Source organism: Rissa tridactyla, chromosome 6 (genome assembly GCF_028500815.1).
Source record: "Rissa tridactyla isolate bRisTri1 chromosome 6, bRisTri1.patW.cur.20221130, whole genome shotgun sequence".
Classification (NCBI taxonomy): Eukaryota; Metazoa; Chordata; class Aves; order Charadriiformes; family Laridae; genus Rissa; species Rissa tridactyla.
Window position 1 is genome coordinate 41,976,248 of NC_071471.1, and position 17,032 is coordinate 41,993,279.

A 17,032-nucleotide genomic window follows, 5' to 3' on the forward strand; every position below is an offset into this window, starting at 1 on the left:
ATTTATTTATTTAAAACAAAAGAAGGCAGGATGTTCACGATTTTATTGTTTTGATAGTACTCTAGGTCAAGGGCCACTTCTTTGAAGTGCAAAAAATAATGAAGAACAAACAAAAATATCCTAGTATCTTAGAAAATAATGTCCTTTTGATCCTTCACAGTGTGCAGAGCAAAACCCAGCTTCTGAACATCCACACTAGTACGGATTGAATGTCTTTGCCTAATCCCAAATGGGAACTAGCTTTATGCTGGAAAGCAGAATTATGGAATCAGGTCTAATCTGATGCCTGAGTATTGTTATGTGAGTGTAGCTGAACAATTGGTTCCTTCAAGGTCTACTATTAAATTACTGAGGTATATTTTTATCTTCTTTTTTTCCTGATTCCTTTCTAAGGTAGAAAAATAAGAATACTCAAACACCTCAAATATGCTCCTCTTCTCAAAATAATATTCACTTTCTACCGGAATTTATTACTATGGATGCATTTTCTTGTAGAAAAAAGTTACTTAAAACAAGACTCAGAAGTTCTGGCCTGATCTCACAGTAAATCCAGGCCTATAATAATTTCCCTTTTTTTTTTTTTCTATTATATTTCTTTTAATCCAGCAAAATCTCTGCATATGTACCAGATTGTATTCACAACACAAGTTTGCTGTAACCTCCGGAATAGTGGTGCTGTGAAAAGAAAAAGGGTTCAGCAGACAAAGCCTGTATACCCTTGTTACTGCAACTGCACACATATTCTAATTTTCAGCTAACTATGGAACTCCCTCTGAATACAAACATGACCCCTGAAGAAGAATTTGTGAGATACCTGAGGGATCAGCTATGCTCTGTTTCCACCAGTGCTGTCAGAGGTACGAGAAAATAGTAAATTTAAAAATTAGTCTTCAGGTAGCATTCAGAATTGGTAGCAAAGCAAGGGAGAAGAAAAAATAAGGCAATGAACATGGCTATTTTAGGTTTCCCAAGCTCTAGAGCATTTCTTATTTCCCCTATTTATATATTCACAGGGGGAACAGAGGAGGGAAGGACATAGAATCATAGAATGGTTTGGGTTGGAAGGGACCTTAAAGATATCTAGTTCCAACCCCCCTGCCCTGGGCAGGGACACCTCCCACTAGACCAGGCTGCTCAAAGCCCCATCCAGCCTGGCCTCAAACACCTCCAGGGATGGGGCATCCACAATTTCTCTGAGCAAATATATCTGCCTGCAGGGATTCCCCTTCATATAACAAAACCTCCTAGATTAGAACAAAGTGTTTCATTTCTGTCCTGTTTGTAGAAAGAAACTCTAATTTTAAGTTCCTCTTTCCCTTCATAGCTGAGAGCTGTAAGAGCTGGAGGTGGTGTGACTGAAATGCTTCTTGATCTATCTGCTACAAGAACGATGGTGACTGTGTCACCAATATATTAAGGAGTTTGCCCTGTACATGAGTAATCTTAGGCATGTTCTGCTATATGTTCTGATAATTATTCCAGACTTTATGAACCTTTATTTTGTGATGAAGAAAAAATCCACCATACACTAGCAGAACAGAGCAGAAATTTTCAGTGAGAATGGAAATCTCTCCCTATCACATTATCAAATGTCATTTTATAGAGGGTTTTATGTGAATTTCATAAGATTTGCCAGAGTGATTTCACTTTTGAAGTTACACATGAAGATAGCTTTTAGCTCCTTCAGAGGCACTAATCATAGACAAGTGCTCTTCTGGGAAGGCCAGCAAGCCACAAAGATTGACCCCAACTTCTGAGTTGCCAGCAGAGCCAGTAGTCTAGCCAGACAAGGCCGCTGAAGAGACCAGCTGGGAAGACAAGCTGACACCCAGATGCCACTGCTTCAAAAACTCATTCCCAAGCTGGGCATCTGTACCCTGCTGCTGCCAAAATCACCCTGTGTGTGGCCACAGCAGTCAGCTCCAAGGATGAAGCAGATGGAAGAGGGGCTCAGACCAAGCACAGCCTGCCAGCAGCAGAAACTCTTCCTGCCTGGGGAGTGATATCATTGTGTTTGCGTATGCACACACCAGCATGCCCTAAAACCGTGCTTCAACTTTCAAAGTTCAAGTACTGCCAAACAGTTACGCACTCGTGTCTCTAATGACAGGATGCATCTTACTAGGAGCAGTGAAGACCGATGGATGGTTTACTTATGGTATAATGGCGTGCTTACAAGGATATTGTTAGGTTGGAGAGACTGAACATTTGAATTATTTTATTTTCTTAAATTAGTTTGCAGAGGCCATTGTGAGACTTTGCGTGAATGCCTATGTTTTAAATACATGCTTTGCTGCTCATGGAGAACAAAATCTCAGCCAGCAGTCTGGCATTCATGAGAAAACCAGAGTTAAAAAACAAGCATTCATTAAAAACTCAAATGTCAGCTTCAAACTTCCAAAGGGCTATTTATTATCACTGAGGCAAATGAAAGCCTGAATAAAATTTTCCTAAAACTACAGAAAAACAGACCTCAATTGCATATTTATTCAAGCCTTCTGGCAGTTGGGAATCTAACCAATGTATTATTTAGTGCTTTGCCCATTCTAGTTTAAGTGTCTCAAGCAATGGGACTTCCAAAGATTTCTTTGGAAGACTGCACTCTCGGAATCTTTTTTTTTTTAATTGATAAGCAACTTTTCTTTCCTTTTTGATTTCCCCCCCTTTCTACCGAGTTACACATCTCACACCACTTTTCCCTATCTACAGTTTCTATTCCCTGAATGCTCATTGTCCTTCAGCTATTTGTTATGAGTATTTATCATAATTATGAATGTTTTCTTACTCAGTATGTTTTATAACAACATGTTAACAATAATACAAACCCTGGATTACCCTGTAATGCTCGAGCTTGTTAGCTGCAGGCATTGGCTTCACTCGCTAAACGTCTCACGAATTTGGCACAGCTAGCACTAACTATCCAGGGAAAGTCTAGCAAGAGACATGTGATGAAGAAAACTGAACACAACTAAGAGTCAGACGTGAGGACAAGAGGTAATATTGGAATTGCAAAACAGAGTATAAGATTATCGTTTGCCTCTACCTCATTTATCAATAAATATGGGTGCAAAATAGGTTTCAGAGGCAATAAAACAATGAAAAATGGAGGTACTGACCCTTTCTTCTAGCCAACTGTTGCCCGCTCTCTGATAGAGCACTGAACACAAATTCAATGAAGTAATTACGCAAACAGAGAACTTCAGCAGTCAAAAGAGGCAGTCTGAGCAGAGAGGGAAAGCTCACTCCAGAACATACCCAGGGTTCTAGTCTCCAGAGCGCTCACAAAATCCCACATGGCCAGAGGACACCCGCAGTTGTTTGGACACTTTTAATCAATTCTTCTGCTAATGCACCTTGTATAAAACACATGCCATAGGGCTTCAGGGAGAGATTATGCTGTGCAATGGGCAGTAAAGTCAGTTCAGGGATGCTTTTCATTCATGTGGTACTCAGGAACAGTTTCACTGCAATTGAACATCTGGCCAAAAGTCCAAATTAAACTTTGCTAGAGACACATGCAAATACAGGTTTGTAATGAAAGGAAAAGAAAAATGTGGCTCATCAATCCTTTATGGGAGAAAGCAAATGCTTTAATAGGGCTTAATCAATATTTACTGCCCCCAGTAGCACTTAACAGCTGTGTAATAACAGCAGCGTAAAGAGGTCAAATGAGAGTAAGGCCATTTATTTGGACATAAGTGCAGGATCAGGCCCTGAAGTTTAGGCAGCCAAACACACCTCCAAAAAATAACTCCACTTACAGTAGTTAAATTGCAGTCATTCCTGAAGAGAAGACAGTTAATAAATAAAACCACAGTTCTGTAGGAGCAACTGCTAAGAGATACCTACAAAGACGTCTGACAGTCAAGTCTTTGAAGAACGAAATTTTTACACAGGGAGAAGAGCAGCTCTTTTAAAGAATACCCTCCCACACTTCTCAACATTTTCTCTTCAAATATGCCAAAGCAATGCCTGGAACAGTTCTTCAGTAGGGAGGTTGGACTCTGAATCCTGTGAGGAATAACCTCAATAATTTTGTGACACAGTTTGCTGGCGTTTTCTTTTTGCCTTTTTAATCTTACTATATATTTTGGACCATGCTGTATGATTTCAGACACACACTGTGTCCCTGTGATACGTTTTAACAGAAATAGAATCTCACATAGATTGAACTTATTAACTGTATAAATGGTAACTATGGGAAGAAACAAACTGTAATGTGAATTACTTTTCTAAAGATAAATCTTTCTTCAAAAACATGAACAGAAAAAAATTGATTTTGAGTTTATGAACACATTGTGAATAACCTGATGAACAAAAAAAGATCTTCAAAAATCAAGTTTGTGGACAGGCTTCAAAATAAATATTTAAAGGGGAAGATTTTGGAAAGAAGCAGATTATGCATTATAATTTCTTCAAATTGACTCTGTAAACCTATGTCTGAAATAATCTAAAGAGTTTAAAAGCAGTAATCGCAACATTCAAATGCCACGCAGGGACACATACTAGGCCTATTTAGGACTAACTAGATTTAACTACAAATCTTGAAGCGCATCAGTATTCTCTCTCCAGATGAGGCAACCCTGACAACACTGATGGCCCAAACTACAGGATACTCATCGCCCATGGCAGACAGCAAGTTCTAATCTGTCTCTTTTCCACTTATAAAAAAAGTAAGAGAGCTGGAGACAGAAAATCATATATGAAGAATAAAAAAGAGACAAACGTAGCCCTCTGAAGTCAAATAAAATGACCAAGACAGGAAACTTTACAAAGCTTTTTCTCCAGTTGAAGCAGAAACCCAGCTGGGTATATTATATGTGCAAGAAATAAGGGCATTAGCAAAATTTTGACAAATGGGTTGATGGAATAAGATTGGATTTCCACAAAGCATTCAGAACAGATGAGTTTTTGGATGAGCTTGCAGAACAGCCTGATCTTTAAAAGCCTTGTCAGAATGCCAAACTGGGATGATCACCCACTGAAAAACAACTTTCCAGGATATGGTACTAAAGACACTGAGAACAAAATCGTTCCAAAAATATTTTAATTAATTTAGCCAGAACAAAGTTAATAATCCATGACGTAAATGTTTATTTCTTTACTAGCTTGTTAAAACCACTAAATTCTCCCCTATAAAAACCTTTCAGCTAGAGGCTGACAGAGATTAGCTTATTCTTCTTCAAAGTCATTAAATAAATAATTAACCAACAATAGCTGGTAAGTTACCTTGACAACAAAGAATTATTAATATGAGATTGCCCAGGGGAGAATGAGCCAGGGATTTCCAAACTGTGGTGTTAATCAAACTACTTCAAAGCAACGCAAGGACTCGGTGCTGGCAGGCGGTCACTGCCTCTGGTGGATTCATGCAGCCTGACACGGAGCTGGGAGCTACTGCAGCCTCTGGCAACAGGGGTAATTTAGTGATGTATTTCTGTACAGCAAAAGGTCAAAACTATTTTTTAAGCAAGAAAAAGGAAACAGAAGATTGGAAGTACCTGAATTGCAGGACCATTAATAACATGTCAGTCATACTTGGAAATTAATATGAGCTGTATGCCCACAAGGTGTTAGGTAAGATGTTTTGGCAAAGTCTATGGAAAAAAATGCAGCTACGAACTCTTCAGATGTAACTGCACACGCTAAAGCTTCCTATATTCAAGCTGTAGAAACTTAGAGATAACACAAGATATACTGGGGGCAGCTAATTTGAGAGACCTCACATGCACCCTTCACCTTTCATGATATTTCATTCCAGTGTGGCTGGACACGACAGCTATGGAAACAACTTCCAAAAGGTGAACTTTATGCCTCCACACTTCTTTGTATCTCTTTCTTGTTTCTAAGTTCATAGAGAAGAAACTAATGGGCAAAGAATAACATTACTGTTCCGTTCTCTTAAAGAGAGTTTCTAAGGTGGTGTGTTATTTCTCAAAGATAGAAACTCATAATGCTTTGCTTCTCAAAACCCACATTTGGGAAGCAGCAGCAGGAGGGTCCTGTCTAAAGGGTTCTTGTCGGTAACGTTTAGTAATGGGGCTATTCCTGCTAGCAAACTAGTTACTGTTTTAGCAACTAAGAACTTGCTCAGAAAGGTCTGCCAGAGCCCTTCAGATGAGTCTCTGAATTAGACTGTGCACAAACCAGCATAGGCAGCAATACTCTAAGTCTTGCTGTAATGTAAGATTGTTCCACAGTGAGTGATTTGTTGGTGCAGGACAGATAATTTTTTCAACATACTGGAAATTGCTTTGATCCTCTGAAATGAGTTGCCTTTGTTCTTATTACAGCATGCCTCAGAGTTACTAACAAAGATCAAAAGTGTCTTTTCCTTCTAAGCCAAAATAGGCATGGACTTTCCTCTATGCAGAAAGAACAGACCAGTGCTCAGAACTGCTGTGCATACGATTGGCATTTCCCAAACTTTGCCACTGCTATGACAGAACCTGAGTTGGCAGAGGTTTGCTTCAAGGAGGAAATGTCCGTATCTCCCCTCAAAGGATTTCAGTCTCTGCAGTTACAACATTTTAGTAGTGTGCAAACAAGTGAAAAAAAACATCCCCATCCATGTTCCTTGGAAAATTGTGACCTACCCACTTCCCTTCCTGAGAATCTCCCTACCTTTCCTGGTTTCCCATAAGCCTTGTTCCTTGCTCTGCAGAGCAGAAGCTCTTCCAAGCCAGCCCAAGTTATGCTCTGGGATGGACAGGACATCGCCTTCCTGACCAGCTGCCAGCAGCCCCCTCCCCACAGTCTCAACAAGCCCTTTCTAGATTCACACTAACACACCATACACGTGCTTGCCAACTCACAGGCTCAACCGCTGTGTCCTCACTCAATCCATCTCGGGTTAAGACTGAATTTGCAATAAAAACGTTCTAATCAAGCTTATATACTCAGTCTCACTCAAGTTTTCAGTTTTATCCAACAGCTTCAATAGCGCTAAAAATGCGATTCTTAACGGTGTCTAAAGGAAACAGGAAACACATGGAGTCCCACTGAAAGCCCAAGACCCGTGTTTCTAAATTATTGCACTACCCTTGGAAATAGCACCTAAAATTATATTTAAATTACTGCCAGAAAAATTCTGATATCTGGGATGAATTGCCAAGAAATCTTGACATGTTGCTTACGGTAGAGTCAAATCTGTTACCAAAATCTGGAACTTGAACTAGTAGTGCATATTTCACACGCTCAGACAATTATCAGCTGCGAGAGACTTCTGAGACTATTGAAATGGGACAGATTGAATACATCAGCTGGATTCAGTTCATTTAACTAAATATGAAATGCTCTACAGTCCAATACCCATCAGAGCTCTGTTATCCTCCCAGATTAACTCTTTCACAACAGATTTCTAACAGGCATAACAATCAGCAGTAACACCACAAGACTATAATGGCACAACGTTTTCCTTTTCCAAATAGAAGAAAATTCTTAAGAGTACCACATATCCCAAATCAGCTCTGAATTAGTGCAACCACTTGCTAGTATGGGTATATGGGTATAACATCACACATAAAGCACTCAGTCCTGGGAAGGAAAAGAAATAATTAAATCAAGAAAAGTTGAACAAAGGTTACATGCTTAGATTTATCTATAATAATTTTATTCTTCCTCTGAGGTAATACAGTCACAGAAAACTATCTCATGTCAAATTCCTAAGATGGACTTTTCTGCTGGGCACAGCTACTGACCTGCAGCATCTGAAGATAGCCTTCTTGTGGGTCGCACAGCAGTGACGATATTCGGTGATTGTTCCTCATGCATCTCTGATTGTTGTCCCTTGAGAGAGGGAAAATTTGCCGGATAACTGTCATCCTCCCCAGAGCACTATGTACCAACTCTAATATTTCATTATCAGTGATTTCCTGTGAATGGAGACACAGTCTTTTAAAAACATGTATTTGTCTAGATATTTTATATATTTCTTTCATTATTTGATAAATGTTTTTAAACAGACAATAGAAGAAAAAGATTACTGATGCACATGCTTAGTCTAGGCCAAACATTCTTATTTTTTGTTTGATAACAACAATGGTATTTTTTTTATGCATCATCTGAAACAAAAAGAAAACAGCTTAACCCAATACCATCTGTCTCGGCAATACTAACGTACTTCAGAGGTAGTTCATCACAGAAAAGCACCAAGATGGTCTCAATAGGTTTCTAAGTAAAAACCAAGAGCCTTCAAACCAAATTTATATAGACAAGAGTTTTGGTTTAGCAGAATAGAACCTCACTGCATCCTCAGAACAAAACAACAAATAGAAAACGTAACCACCTTTAGGAAATATGGCTCTTAAACCCGAGAAAAACGTTTCAAGAAAGTACTTTTCCCATAAGAACAGTAAATCATTTCTGCAGACTAATCCTGATAATGACTTAATGAAGTCTTTTGATGTTATCTGTATTAGGAAATAAAAAATAGAAGCAACTTCATGGAAGAGATCGACACATTTAGGAATGCAAGTTTCTGCACACAGGATAATGTAGAAAAAGATATAAGGAGACCTCAAGGACAGGCTGCTCTTCTTTCCAGGCATTGCACTTTCTAAAGCTTCTCTGCAGACCTTCCCATGTCCCTGCCTCGTAATCCATCCTGTGACAGAGCCTGCATCTACTGCCCTTATATTGCATCTGAAGACAACTCAACTACACGCTTTATGTATTTTGTATTTAAAAGAAAATCACAAAACAAAAAGCTCCTTTTTTACCACACGATAAATAGTCTGAAAATCATGGGCTTAGCTGATCCTGAAATCACAGCAGTGGTACAGCTTGCGATGGTTATTTCCTGCCAGGAGTTCGCTGTGAGGAAGGACAGGCAGCACAACTGACTGCATTCCTTCCCCCAGGCGCCTCCTCCGCAGGGAGCATCTTTACACTCTTACCACTCCACAGCTCCTTACCGCTGCCACCAGCAGCCTCTGCATGTCACATCAGCCCATCTCCAGCACATGTTGGCTGCACAGATGGGCCAGCCCACTGCCCAGCCTGCACAGGGCTGCTCTGAGCCCCTTGCAGGGTAAGGGGATGCTTCTTGTAGCAAGATGCATCTTGCTCTACTTGTTCAGTCAACAGGGCCCACACCTTGCCATGTGTCATCAGCAGAAGCGAACCTGGCCCTGTAATTTAACATTCAAGAGAAAAAAAAATTTGTTTTCTTGCCATTTTCTCTGTCAAGCTGTGAGTGAAATGACCATGGGGTTATTATAATTACTTGTTACGGTTGACTAGTACTGTAGCTTTGGCTCAATTTAGTTGTTCTTTGCCGATTTCCCATCATTTTTTAGGAACATGAATTTTTAGCTTTGCAGAGGGTGAAATTCATTGCATTAACGACAGACATGCACACAACTGGTGTGGCGTGAAAACAGAAAATCAGAAAATAAATATATTCTTAAAGAAGACAAAGATTTTGAGGCTTAATAGAAAATACTGGGTGGCACCCATAGCCTCGCAGGGAAACTCCGAAGGAGACCCACAAGCGCTACAGATCCCTCCAGACTGCTGCCTTGGATTTCTCTTCTGTGGGGCTGAGGGGTGTTAAAGCCACATAGCGTGGCTAAGCTGCAGTCTGAGGGAGAGACAATTTTATGGGATACCTTTAACTCATAACCCTCCAGGCCACAACCCTTGGCAGGCTAATGCTGACTGAGTAGGCGGAAATGGAAAAAAAATAAAAGATCACGAATCAGCCAAACCTTCAGTTTACACCATACACATCTTGTGTCCTCCCCAAAAGCCTTTCAAAGATGTCTCATAACCTGCGTTAAAATGCTTGACCTGAGACACAAGCCTACACGTAGCACACCAGAACTGCTTTCTCCATGGGATTTCCAGAGGTAAGGCAGCAGCAGAGATAACAGTGACAGAGATTGTAGGGCTTTTTATGTGTGTGTATGGTTGGACTTGATGATCTCCAAGGTCCTTTCCAACCATGAAGATTCTATGATTCTATAATGACGTTAAGACACATTGACCCAGGTTCTTCCCACGTAGCTATAGGCACCAAGTGAGTCCTGAATGTAAAAGCCTAGTCACTGTACAGCCAAAGAGGAAAAATGGGAGCCTCTGGAGGGAAATTCAGAACCTAAATTGGGCTAAATCTGACTCTGAAGTGCCACCTTTTTCTGTGTGCACAGCTAAGAGTAGCTAAATCCTTCAATGTCTCAGTTCAGTACACCACCAAGGGGAAAAAGCTACTGTATCTTTTTCAGCTGATGGACATTCATACCAGCAAATGATCCATTCCTTTTACAAACTGGGTTCCTTTTTAGAAATGTAAAAGCATAGAAAAAAAGAGAAGTTGTTGGAAGAACTGGGAACAAAAGGTCTACATCCGCATTTTTGAGCTGGTGCTCTAAAAGTTCAAAGGTAACTATGGGCCTTTCCACATAGTTCCATTATGTGGCCAGTCCACAGGGCAGTACGGCCACAGGGCATCGCAGGGCACCTTGGGCATGTCCAGGAGCAGGACAGCGTGGCTGAATGCTGGGACTGCAGAGGAGAGCAGGTCACCACCATCCCACATCGGTGCGGCTGGCTGCAGCTTCCCTGGCCATGGGACTGCACCCCTTCCTCTTGCCTGGCACAGGCAGGCCCTGCAGACTCGCTTCCAGAAAGCTCATGGTCCTGGCTCAGCAGCACGTGAAACCTTAAATGTCACATGCAGAAAGGTCACCCGCATTCCAACTGTGATAAATACAGGGTGTGGGGGGGAAACCCCAAGGTAAAAAAACAAGCCAAAAAAGGAAAAACAAGTTTATGTGAAGTTGGTTATATACAAATATATATATTTATTTATTAAAAATATATATATACACACACACATATATATATATATAAAAAGGTTGGACCAGATGATCCTTGAGGCCCCTTCCAACCTGGTATTCTATGATTCTATGGTTCTGTGAAGTTGGCTCTTACTTTTACACCCATCAGAATAATAGCATATATCCAAAAAATAGTTCTAAGCCTTGGAATCACAGGGGAAAAAACATTTCACATTGATCATACAATTAAAATCTATTAATTTTTTTTCAAGTAATGCATTTTCTTTCCTGTACTGATACGAAAATTTTGTTTACACTGTGAAACTGACAACTAAGCAAATAATTTAATTTGGTGCTATAGGGTTGGGGTTTTTTCAAACAAATATATCCCAAATTCCCAATCTTGTTCTTGGATCATTACACAGCACAAGACAACACACATGCGTGAATGCTGTATGCTAAGCACAGTTTATTAGCTGGTTTGGCCAGGTAAGCGCTCCGTACTAAATTCCATATCACATGCCCACTTTTTGGCCCTCATGATCCCATGATGTTGCTACTGCAATGTGGGGTAAATCTGCACTTAATATAGATTCTCATTATTGAATTTCTTGAATGAGGATGGAGGAAGAGCACTTTACTCAGGGATAAAAGATGTTCTCTTATCCTGAATTTTTCCATTATTAAGGGAAAGAATTTGGATATTCCCAGTATTTCAGGGAGCACTTAAATATTTCCATAGGCAGGCATAAGTGCAAGACTGACTATTCACCCAGGCTAGTAGTAGTTCTCACCATCCAACTCAACACTGAAAGGATATTCCTTTAAATACTATTTTCTGTTAATGTGGCATATTAATGGCAAAGTTTACTCTTCAAGAATTTGTGGTGTTCATTTATCTATTTATTTGCACACAAATATTGGTCATTTGGGGAATTCATTTATCTATTTATTTATCTGCACACAAAGAACTCCAGTTAGTTTGTAATACCTACCCATATTGCTCAGGGGAATATTTAAATCTGCTCTAGTTGTGCTCAACTATCATAACACAAATTGCAAAATGAGACAATTATGTTTCACATTACAATCTCTATTTTCCTAGAGGTAATGACAGAATATTATAAATTTTAATGACATTAATAATTTAAAGAACCAAAAGAGATTTCCAGAAAGCACATCCCTGAGAAAATCGGAGGATTAAACTGAATGGCAATGAGGACGAGGATGCTCACGGAGACAAGCTACAGATTTATGTGGAATTTTTGCATTAGGATCGATACTGTTTGTTGGGCTACTCTAATTCCCCTCAATGCACTACGTACACCTATAAAAGAACACTTGTTTACTTGTTGAAAATCCAGAAAACATCCCTCAATAAGCTGTTTTTTAAAACGTTCGCGACAGTTTACCATGCGGATGGATTTATTCAACTTTAACATTATGCTGGCTTCTCTGCATCCCACATGAACAGACACACGCACATATATATAAAGGTTAATCCTTTAAGGCAAGGGCACAATGCATTTTTCATAGCACAGAAAACATTCTAATACAAGCGTGCATGACCACCTGTCCAACTCCCATCCTCTTTGTCCTCCCACACATTCAACACTACCTCACTTCTCTTCCTTTTACTCGACGCTCGTAAAAATCTCTACAGAGATGTATTTACAATTTAACTGATTTAACTCTATTTCTAGATATAAGGATTCTGCACTGGGTGTTCAAAAGTCTTTCTCACATGATAGCAAGTGCCTATACGGTAAAAGATCCTCTGATTTAACAAAATATTATTCCATACTAAAAAGTAATTATCTCAGGGGATTAGAAAAAAAAAAGAAGAAAAAGAAAAGCACATAAAATGATAGTTCTCAAAAGCTGAACAAAACAAAAAAATCACCGTTGATTTTAATGTGGATTTCACTGGTAAAACAACTCATCAAAGCTCATCTAACCTTGCTCCCAGCTGACTATGACTGTTTCTGTGTAATTCAACAGCATTAGGATTATGTCCATTCTGAACCCTACAGATTTCTTTGAGCAGGATGCAGGTACACATGCAATACAGTTTCATGCCTAAACATACCTTTCAAGCATATATACAAAAATCACACATTTTTGTGAAAATAAATAAATAAATACAAAATCTGCAGTGTCTAAGATAGCAGCCATTTTGGGGGCAAGTAATAAATATAGATTACCTGGAATAAAATTGGAATAAACGGTAATTGTAAATTGGTACATTTTGCATTGAAATGTGTCAATTGCTAAATCTTAAGAAATTTTCCACAGTGTGTTCCTTGTATTTCTATTCAATTTTTTGACTTCTTTTCTCTGTGCATTTTTGTGTAATTTGAAAAGATCTTAGAATGCTTGCCCTACTTGGATTCACAGATTACCATTAAAAAGTCTGCTTTTTTTCAAGAATAAAGAAGGCATGGGGAAGCATAAAAGATTTATTAACTTGCTATCACAGTAAACACAAGCATCATTACACAGATTGATGCTTTAAAAAAAATAATAAATCTTTGACACTTCCATATGTAGAGAAAGACTGACCAGAATTCCAGCCTAACAGACAGTCCTGTTCTATCCAACTAAAAATGAAGCCATAACAATTTGCACATGCTTCTGGGTCTAACTGTTGATCACCCAAAGTGCATATAAGACAGGAATTTCTACAAAAAAAGAAAAAGATTTTTCCAAACAAAAGTGAACAAGTACTGCATTCATAAGGGATCTTCTTCCAAAGTCGTAATTTTCCCCAAGACTACCCTACAAGCCCTGCACTAGGAAAACACTGTTCATCATGCATTATCTAACACCTTCCTACATGCTACCCTTGGGGAAAAAGTAGTTTGCTGAGATACACTTTATCTGATAATTACTATTCTATTTTCTGCACATTTTTCTCAACCTTTAAAAAACATTTTCTAGAGGAAAATAAGAAAGAAGTGCCCAGATGACAGTTGAGAAGCCATATGATCCTCAAATCAAGAGGATGAGTAACTATGGACATAATAGGCATGTCTGACATGGTGAAAGGAAAGAAAACAACAATGGGCAGAAGCAATGGAGCTGCAGGATAGAAACGGAAAGAAATACGTCACACCAGGAGAGAGATGATGGCACATTTTCTCACCCCTCATATAACAAACTGCCTCCTAGAGACAGTGGGAGGTGGGTGGAGAGGTGAAGAGAGACCTATGAAAACAGCAGAAATAAAAGAACTGAGCTAAAGTCCAGAAAAGGATTAGCAGAAACGTGTTTTGAGTGAATGCTCTGAAAGGGGAAAGGAAATTTGTTAATAACAAATACCTCTTGGTATCTGATCTGATGAGGGTTAACCTGAATCAATGAGAATCAATTCAATGGAAAAAAAATAAATGAAAACTGTAGTCAAATAGAAGCTCTAACCTTCAGTTTTCAGACTTACTTTGTACATCTTACAATTAAATCTATTTTTAAAACACTGAAAGTGCCAGTAATTCATTACTAGGCATCTTTCTATCAAAACTACATATAATTACAATATAGTCTTCTGTTTTAAATGACTGATATCAAGAAATATGATGGTAGGTTCATCCCTGGCTAAGTCAAATCACTGGGGCCACCCCAAGAGTGGATTTAGCTGACAGAATCTAACAAAACACAATAACTCTAGCTTGCTCAGCAGTAGACAGAAAAGGATGGAGTTCCATACTGACTGGAAATCAAATATGAGTCACAGGTCCCATTAATTTCATGTTTGTCAACAAAAGCATTGAATAAATGATTTGATCAGAAGTATATGCAGTGACTATTTGTATAAACTGTCACTGCCCCATCGAAAAAAAGATATGTGGAAGAACAGAAGGTGCAGATCAGAAAACACCCAATGATGTTCATAATACAGTTGTATTTGTCTTTCCAAATTGAGATCTGAAAATATTTAGCAGACTTACATAATGTGTGTAGGATGCTGAAAAACAAAGATAAAAAACCAATAGCAGAACCAGGTGTGAAGACAGAGAGATGATGAGATGGAAGAAAGTAACCAAGGAAGTTGCTCCTATTCATTATCATATTTAGATCATAAACCATTTCCCAATACTCCATCTAATTTTTATTACAGATTATCAAATTGCATTTTCTTTATCTTTCCAGAGTAAACACATGATCATATTCTTCTTTTAATTATATCTGTTCTACTGCTACACCCCTCTTCCTCCATCTTCTGAGTTTCATAGGAGACAAACATAATTATTTCAACCTTTCCTCATGGGTCGTACTTTACTGAGCTTTCATCAGACTAGGTGCTCTCCTCTGGATTTTCAGAATTATTCTGCATTCTCTTGTTTGGTTTTAAAGTGTCTTGCCCAAAACTTGTGATACTGTTCCAACAAGGCCAAGTTGATGTCAAGCACAGCAAAATAATCGTTCCCCTTATCTTACAAAGGATGTTTCCAGTAACATATCTGAGGACTAGATTTGCTTGTTTTGCAAGACCACAACAGTATTGATTCATATTCTGTTTGTTATCCACAAGGATTCTAAGTTGCTCCTGCAGATGCTCTCCAGCTATACCTCATTTCGTAGCCACACCCGAACGACTCAGCACTTCTCTATACTGAATCTCATCAGATGGAGTGCCTCTGATTTATTTAAATAAACTGGAACTACTACAATATGTTTTATCAGTCTGGTTACAAGCAATGGTTTCTATAAAGCCAGCATCAAGTAAGTCAGTAAACATTAAAACCTCCTTTTTCCACTAAGTAATCACCTTACGCTGTCCTTTATCATCTGCTGTATCTAACTTTTCTCGTTGCTTTTTATGGCCCCTGGTATGAGTCATTTTGCACCTCAGCCTCATTTTCTAATAATTTACTTCATTACAGCTTTATGCTCCTCCTTAACCCTTTTGTTCATGACTTTTTCATCAGAATTTCTCTGTCATTTTGAGATCTGTAAAGGTAACATGTTGGAACCATAACGATACCTTATTATGCCTTCATCTTCACAGAACTCCACAGTTCTTCTGCCATCCTTTACTCACCATGTTATCTTTCCAAAAGCAGTACTAGTTTCCTAAACTTGTGAAGTTGGAGAATCTTTTTATTGATGTCCATTATCTCTATTCTCCTTTTCTCACTTCTTCCTCTTCAAACAGAGCATGTTACCATGTCGCAATCTCTTTCACACCAATTATCTTCTGACTTCCTTACCCCATTCTTCCTTAGCCATAATGAAATCTGAACTGACGGCTGCCTTAACTTTTTAAACATGTGGGGATAATATTGTCAATCACAGGAAACTGTGACATCTTGTCTGTGTCCCAACATTGCTTTTTCAACTTCCAAGGAAATAAAAATCCTGCATTATTTCCATTTCTTGTCTTCGGGGCATTTCTGTCAAAAATGCGTTTTCAAAAAAAAGTCTTCCTCGGTGTATGTCTTTTGTGTATTTCCATGCAGCTATTCAACGAGTGTGACCCTCACCCCTCCTCAGCTTCAGAGCAAGTATGAATGGTTTGGACATGCAATGCTATATTGTCCTCAAGTCTACCTGTCCTTCACGAAAAATTTTCTCCTATCGGAACCAATAGCCTTGTGATTTGTCCTACCATGTCCTACAACTTTCAATTAAACCTCTGAATAGTGATGAAAGTTTGCTGAAAAAGAAATTAAAGGAAGGATATGATAACTGTGAAACAACTCATTTGAGTTATCAGTCACATTCAGTACCCACTCCGTTTCCATGAAGAGTAGCTGATCGCTTTGTGTACTTTACTGATTTACATGCTAAAATAATGAATGTTTAGAAACTTGGAATTAGAATTAAATATATTGATATAAGGGAATATAATACTGTGTTTAATTTGAATATTTTTGATCCAAATTCCAGTTTTGCAGAACAATTTCTTTTCTCTCCAATTTGAATGGAGAAAATTTCAAAACCATGAAATGTCCCACAAAATGGGAAACATGGTTTCTAGTGCTATTTATACCCCTAGACCTATACCCCTAGCTGCTGCTAATAAAAAAGCAGACATGGACTGCTGGAGCATTGCTCCTAGTACAACCACGTACAAATTCAGTTTCAAGTATTGCTCTTGTGCATCTCCCACAGACATATGCCCTGGGCAATGCACAGCATTTTCTCTGAACAGACAGAAAAAGAGAAAGGGAGAACGAAAAATGTCAGGAGGAACCGACGGAGATGCTTGATGTCGGGCACTAAAGAGAAAGAAATGTAAGAGAAAAATA

The 17,032-nt window shown here is 38.8% G+C and overlaps 1 protein-coding gene across 1 annotated transcript in view; it reads right to left on the reverse strand.

Moving 5' to 3' along the window:
- Positions 1-17,032, reverse strand: part of GRID1 (glutamate ionotropic receptor delta type subunit 1) — a 549,473-nt gene that overhangs the window by 101,718 nt on the left and 430,723 nt on the right. The window contains exon 6 of the mRNA XM_054207026.1: positions 7,701-7,874. Coding sequence (XP_054063001.1) covers positions 7,701-7,874 — 174 coding nt within the window. The remainder of the gene's footprint in view (positions 1-7,700; positions 7,875-17,032) is intronic.